The 7,609-nt window shown below is 41.5% G+C and overlaps 1 protein-coding gene across 1 annotated transcript; it reads left to right on the top strand.

Annotated features, from left to right (window-relative positions):
- The first annotated feature begins 3,343 nt into the window (after positions 1–3,343).
- Positions 3,344–7,349, top strand: fezf2 (FEZ family zinc finger 2). The gene is made up of 4 exons (XM_010797765.1): positions 3,344–4,405; positions 4,748–4,882; positions 4,994–5,126; positions 6,824–7,349. The coding sequence occupies exons 1-4, from the start codon at positions 3,650–3,652 to the stop codon at positions 7,072–7,074; spliced, it is 1,275 nt and encodes a 424-aa protein (XP_010796067.1). The 5' UTR covers positions 3,344–3,649; the 3' UTR covers positions 7,075–7,349.
- The last annotated feature ends 260 nt before the right edge of the window (positions 7,350–7,609 follow it).

The raw sequence follows: 7,609 nt of genomic DNA, 5'->3' as shown, positions 1-7,609 counted from the left end.
CGTCCATTCCCATTGGATAACGGAGAATTGTACACCCGGAAGTAAGTATTCCCCTTACTGTCGATTGATTTTACAGTGATATCTGCACTACTCATCGACTAAAAACACCAGATTATCCTTGTTAATTACACAACATTGATTGGTTTAAATTGTGTGCAATGCTTTTGGATTTTTCCCCTTCGATTCGGAGAAACAAATATTTTTTCGGAGTAAAGGATGGCAGAAGACACTACACTACCCAGAATCCCCAGCTATCGTTTAGGACTAAACCTTGTGCTCTGTTTGACAAACCCCGTGATTAGTTCTCAAGCTCTATGATTGGTTGACCTCCAACTGCATTCCATATGAAAAAAAACGTTTCGTAAAAGATAAAATCATACTTTATTCAGCAGTGCTTGCTTTACTCTTTGAAAGTCATCACATGAATGCATTGTAATAAATGATTCGACTGCATTAAATATATTACACATCGTATTTATCTACAGAGATCGGGCTCAGGATAGACCGGAAACTATTCTTTTACCGTTCAGTTTGAATTTCACAATAAAGTTAGTCGTAACATTTTGTTTTGATATTATTGTTTTTTATTAACTACTAGACCGCTGGGTCATGTTAAGACCATCTTTTCTGTGTTGCTGTGGGTTTTTTCCATCGCTTTTGTGTTACAAATATCAAAACAATAACAGAATATAATATATCCGTCGTAAACTAAACCAGAAAAAGCAATATATTTTATTTTGTTAACACTGTAAACTTGACAGCTTTTTAACCCGCACATCCTACTGGTTAAAGCACGTTATTACACGTTTAGAGTAATTGCAATGAAGGTAGATTGTGTTGCTTTTTAATGACTGTTTAAAATACCTTTTTCTTAATGTCTTTCATTTTTGTAAAGCACTTTTGAATGTGTTATATTTGATGAAAACATTTAAATATTAAGAGTACATACAAAATAGTGGGAAAGTAGAAGGTCAATGATATAAATATAAAATATCAAGAAGATACTGTAAGTGATCTCTACAATAAAACAGTTTAGTGCCTGATAGGAGGATGTGCAAAACAGACAAACTAATAAGGCTTTATTTAAACATTAAATAATACTTTAGGTTAAGGTCTTATTTTAAGTAAGAAAAAAGCTTTGGAGGTATCTATCTAAAGATACATATTAAGCCTGACAAAGTACTTAACGTCTAACATATTGCATGGTTTGTTTTGGAACTTGACAATCAACTTTCCTGCAATGTTAACTATGTTGAAGCACCTATTTTAACCGATATTATACATATTAATTATACTCTTATAAGATGTATGTAGATAGAATAATAAATGTGCAGAATATGACAGTTTAATGGTGGAGGTATGCACACATATTGATAGATGTCTTGTAATGCACTGTTGGACATGTTCGATTCCTGTTTTGAATAGTGTGCCGTCGATGGGTTTCATTCCATTTCAAAGTGCTTTTTGACGCTCCGTGTAAACTTCGCGCACTGCCACTCCAACATCCAATCACAGAGCTTGAGGACCGATCACGGGGTTTGTCAAGGAAAGCACATGGTGTAGTAACAAACATAGCTGAGGATTCTGGGTAGTGTAGTGTCTTCTGCCATCCAAAAACTCCGAAAAAATATTTGTTTCTCCGAATCGAAGGGCGAAATTACAAAAGCATTGTACACAATTTAAACCAATCAATGTTGTGTAATTAAAAAGGATAATCTGGTGTTTTTGAGTTGATGAGTAGTGCAGATATCACTGTAAAATCAATCGACAGTAAGGAGCATACTTACTTCCGGGTGTAAAATTCTCCGTTATCCAATGGGAATGGACGCTCGTAATACAATAAAGGGGACATGATCATTATCTTTAAAAAAACGTTAACTAAAGGGAACAATCTATTTTACACAGCTGAAGCTCTGGCCTTCCTTAAAAACGAACCAATGTAATAAAAATCACAGTTGTATTACACACAATGCACTGTTTTTTGAGAACAAAAATTCGTAACTAATGTAATTTTTACATTCTGACAAAAAATACAAATTAATATGAATACAAATAAAATAAAAGATGCCTCCCGTGAGTTACTACAAGCTATAAAGTAGATTTTAAAAACGTTTTATAGAATAAAAGCTCACTGCTGGACGTTGTAGAAATGCGTGTGCACCACGACAAAAGAGCCTCATTGGGTTTTTTTGCGTGGTACCGACACGTAAATGTAGCAGAATGCGTGACTCCACCACGCAATGCGGTGTTAAAGAGTCGTGGTGGAGTCACGCATTCTGGATTATATCTCAGATTAGTCCCAATCTGCAAAGTAACTAAAGGTATAAATACATGTGGAGTATACTACTATTCACCTCTGAATTATAGTGAGGTAGAAGTACAAAGTAGCAAACAATTCAAATACTAAAGGAAAGTACTAGTATATCAAAATGCAGTAAATAAATGACTTTACACCACTGTTCAATTAAATAACACACAGGAAACTCGGTGGGGGTCCCTCAGGTAAAATGGCCTGCAAACACATGAATGTAAGGGCCTGGAGGCGCTGCTGGTGTAACTCCCACACAGAGCTGTGGATTCCAGCAAACTTCTTGTATGCCTCTTTAGAGAAAAAGCTCTCTTTTCATTTGTCCTTTCTGTCCAAGCTAAGTCTTTTCTTTTTCCTCTCTCCCTCTTTAATCCGTCCCTCTATTTCAAGAAGGGAAAAAAAACAAAACAAGGTTCACGCAGTGCTTTAGTGGCTAAAAGTGAAAGAGCTTGTGTTTTGTCTTTCTTTTTTTCCTCCCTGCGCTGGGTTGAGCCTTGAATCGCTCTGGAAAATTGCTTCTTTTGAATAGAGGGAAGGAGGAACAACGTTTAATAGGATCCAAAGGGAGTCTTTGCTCTTAAACAGGTGGAAATTGGACGTCCTCGAATTTATACAAATAGTAAGTAAGTATATAAACCGGCGTGGAAAAGGAGGGATCCCATCTCCGAGGATTAGCAGCATTCTCCTGAAAAAATGTCCCCAAGTGAAAAATAAAAAGATGTCTGAGTTGCAAATGAAAGCAGGAGACGATTATAATGCGTGTTTAGCCAGCATAGCGCAATCGTGATTTGAAGTTGTTTAGGGGAATTGTTTCATATTTCTGTCGCAGGATCATTCTCTGTTTTCAGATGTGTTTCTGAGGGCGGCTCCTGTCCCCGGCTGATGTCAGGAGACAGACCCGCTGGGGGGGGTGGGTGGCGCTCTGCGACATGTGACAGAGAGCAGCTCCTCCACACCCATCTGACCATCAGAGGTAACCTCACACACCGGCTGTAGGCTACTTGACACTGCGCATTCTCCGGACCACAACACTTCGTCTCTCTCGCTCCTCTCCCTCTTCTCCCTAACGAGCTCTGTAATGTCCTGTTAATTTTGTGTGCCCTAGTTAATGAGCATTAATCCATCACCCCTGGATGCTATTGTTGCGGGGGGGATGGCCATTTGAATGCTAATGCGTGACACTGTGACAGCAAGGTGCTTATTAAACTGACGTGTCCTCCTGTCTGTTCTGCTGGGAGCTCAGCGCAGTGAAGACACGCGGCGGAGAGCAGCGGCTCGGACTCTTCGGGACTTTCTCACCAAGTTTGGCTCTGCTGCTAACAAAACAAAAAGTACTACAACATGGCGAGTTCTGCTTCTCTGGAGACGGTGATGTCCTGCGGAAGGACCGGGCCCTCCGCGGCCCCTAAGAGTCTCGCCTTCTCCATAGACCGGATCATGTCCAAGAGCTCGGAGCCGAAGGGGAGCGCGGAGGAGCGCGCGGAGGGGAAGAAGCTGTTCTGCTCCCCGATCCCCTGCATGATCCCGCTGCAGCCCTTCAGCTACGACCTGCAGGCCAAGGCGCTGATGAACTACTCGGAGCTGTGGAGAGCCAGTTTCAGGGGCACTTTTTGCGGTTCCGCAGCCGTTCAGTGCAAAGGGAATTGCGGCATGTGTGGCAAATCGGAGCTGGGCATGAAGCAGCCGCTGCTGACAGGGAGCAGGGTGGTGAAACCTCAGGTCCTGCACCAGGCAGTGGCCGTGCCCAGCGGCGGCTCACTGTACTATCTCAACTACCTGGACTCTGCGTACCAGCAGTCCGAGCTGCTGGCCGGACACTGGTTCTCCAGCCCGCAGGCCCAGGCCTCTCTGTCGGCGCACCACAGACTGCTGCTGCTGGAGAACGCAAAACTGACCGCGGCGGGAACCGAAAAGCTGCCCACCCCTCAGTACCCGCACAAGGAGCACCTGCCGGGGCAGCTGGACCAGATAGTGAAGGAGAACCACGGCCTGAGCGCGGAGAAGAACGGGATGAAGCCCCTTAGCAAGCTGGGCAGCGGCGCGAGCAGCGCGGCGGACGGGAAACCCAAAAACTTCACATGTGAAGTGTGTGGAAAGGTACGCAGTTTTAAAAGTGTAAAATAAATATATAGAAGGCCTATATTTTATAATAAAAATGATTTATGACATATGTATTTATTGTTTACCTTTCTTATGTGAAATATATATTTTTAAAGTGTATTAATAAATATCTTTATAACAAAAACATAATGATATAATTAGAATATAAATATAAAATATGCTACCAATATTTTCCATTAAAACAACGGTTCTCATACAAATAAATAAAACATTATTTCGAAAGCAGCAGACACAAAATCCAGAAGATTTAAATATGATAATTTTACGAAAACACGTTTGTGTATTTCTGAATGTTCCTGACTGTTTGTGTGTCTGCAGGTTTTTAACGCTCACTACAACCTGACCCGGCACATGCCGGTGCACACCGGGGCCCGGCCCTTCGTGTGCAAAGTGTGCGGCAAAGGCTTCCGGCAGGCCAGCACGCTGTGCAGACACAAGATCATACACACACAGGTGAGAGGCAGCTCACACACATCATGTGTTCTGGCTTTTTAATTAAATGACATAGGCTATGTATTGTGTATTTATCCGAACTGATGTTGTGTTCAATTTCTGCCTGTTCAGGAAAAGCCTCATAAATGTAACCAGTGCGGGAAGGCGTTCAACAGGAGCTCCACGCTCAACACGCACGTTCGGATCCACGCGGGCTACAAGCCCTTCGTATGTGAGTTCTGCGGGAAAGGCTTCCATCAGAAAGGTAAGAACATACACTGATGGCAGCTTAACATGCTCTACATGAGGTCAAATATAATTATTATTATTATTCCAGGCGAGCTTTTATTTTTTTTCTTCTCTTCGTTTATTTTAGTCCTTAGAGTTGGCCCTTAAAAATATTCAGAAACTCAGTCGGTGGTTATAGGGTGTTTGTTTTAAACAAAGCCAAACATCGTGTCTATTGTTTATTCTGGAAACGAATACAAATAATCTACGGGTTTGAGATGATGTATGATACATCAAATGAACATGTTGGCACAATTTGAGTATTTTTCTGGTACAACACATTCCTGCGGTGTGAACAGGTGAATTCATTTGAATGGAGACGCATTAGACAGAGCAGGACTTCCTGCACTGTCCCTCCTTGTTTTTGTCTCCAAGTGTTCAAATAATTCCTATAAATGTGTTGTTCGGTGGCATTTTTATGATGTAGGCTATCGGTTATATTTATTCATTGTTCTTGCACAGCCGTAGTTATAATTTAAGACAATGTTGTATTGTGCATTAATTTCACTGCATTGAATTATGCGTGAGGGAACAGGATTTGTTGGCAGGTGTTTCCTGTGAAGGAATCCTCAATTGGGATTTGTTGCTGCAGAAACAAACATTATCCGAGTGAAGCAGCAGCATATGCTGGCGCTCGGCTCTCTGTGAGAGTAATGAGAGGGGAAATAATTGCAGGCCAAGCGATGAGCCTGATGCGATCAGTGGAAATAGGACATGTCACTTTACACGGACTAATTCTCTGTTCAAGAAGCAGCATTTGCTCTGGGTCAGCTGCCAGACCCCGCGCAGTGGAGCCGGACTGTTTTCTGCAGTTGTCGCTGCGCTTGATTTTGACAAAGTTTGACAACTTCTTGACTTCGACATACAAACCCGTGATTAATGAAGGCTGTGCAGAGTAGAGGGGAGAGAGGCTCTGCTGACCTTGGCGGGGGAAATACAAGAGAGAAGAGGCCTCCTCCTTATCCTCACTTTCTTATTGGATTCAAAATATGCTAAACAGCAGTCTCCCTGCTTGTGATCTCTCTGTCCTATATATTTCAAACATCTGTCAATGATGGAGATCCCTCCCTTTACACATTGAGCAGCTTTATTTCTTTTTCAGAATCAAATAATAAATACTGCCTGGTTTTAGAAAAAAGTAACGAAACTGCAAGTACATGCAAGTTATGTGTAAATATTCCGGATGCTTTCCAGGAAAACAAAGCTGGCTTCTTGTGATGCATAATGGTCTTATATCCCTTCATATTTCTCAGAAATTAAACGGTTAGTTATTGTCCTCCTTTTGTATCCCATGCTGTTCTGAATATGCTGATGCAATATCTTGCAGAGAAAATCATCTTAAATCGGGGCTTCACACAGAATATTTAAATGTGTATGTTACGGAATGTGGAGTTTTCCCCTGCAGTCGCAGCTGTTTGATGGGATATTATTGTACAGACCTACCATAAAAATACCAAACCGCTGCTTCTAACTTCTTCAATCAATCAGGGATTTTCTTCTTATTCCCTAAAAAATATAATGTTTTAATTGTTGGTCATAAAACTGATGATTTGACTATTATCAGTCTTACGTAATCAGTAGTGAAAATCACTATGACTTGCAGCTGCTGTTGAGTTCAGAGAAATTCTTCTTGATGTGTTTCTCATGTTCATTATTCTTTATTTTATTTCCCAGGAAACTACAAGAACCACAAGCTGACCCACAGTGGAGAGAAGCAGTACAAGTGCTCCATCTGCAACAAGGCCTTCCACCAGGTGTACAACCTGACCTTCCACATGCACACGCACAACGACAAGAAGCCCTTCACCTGCAACACATGTGGGAAAGGCTTCTGCCGCAACTTCGACCTGAAGAAGCACATCAGGAAGCTTCACGACAGTGTGTTCACCCCCCCCTCAGAGGCCTCCAGAGAGCTGCAGAGCTGAGGCCCGCTGAAGCCCTCCACTCATTTCAATATCTACCTGTTAGGCCTCAGACTGCTTCATGTCCTGCATTTGTGGCCATGTTGAACATGTTAAGTCCAGAGAGAAGGTGGGGTGGTCCAATAAAATTGGATATGACCCTTTAAAAGAACTTTGCTATTCTTGCAGGATTCAGGGTGTGTGTTTCCACGGCGACCCTGCAGGAACACAGAGCCGCACAACTTGAACCTGCATGGCTCCAGTATTTTCTTCCTGTCACAAGCTTGGGAGAAACCCTCCGTCTCCATGATGGAACTGTAAATAATAGGTTATGGAAATAAACAAATGTTATTTAAAATGTGAATAATTTCCATGTTGTGTATTTCACAGAAAAAATGTTAATGTGAATAAATAAGTTATAACTTATAATGAAAACTGAATGTTTGAGAGATATTGTTTCAATTTTTTTGAGAGAGAAAAAAATAGCTTTTATTGGCAAGGTTCAGAAACATTTTAAGTGGAATTAAGTTGACTGCAAGACATGAACAAATTCAACACA

This window comes from Notothenia coriiceps, unplaced genomic scaffold, assembly GCF_000735185.1.
Source record: "Notothenia coriiceps isolate Sejong01 unplaced genomic scaffold, NC01 NC01_scaffold00038357, whole genome shotgun sequence".
Taxonomy (NCBI): Eukaryota; Metazoa; Chordata; class Actinopteri; order Perciformes; family Nototheniidae; genus Notothenia; species Notothenia coriiceps.
This window is presented reverse-complemented; position numbering and strand designations above follow the sequence as displayed.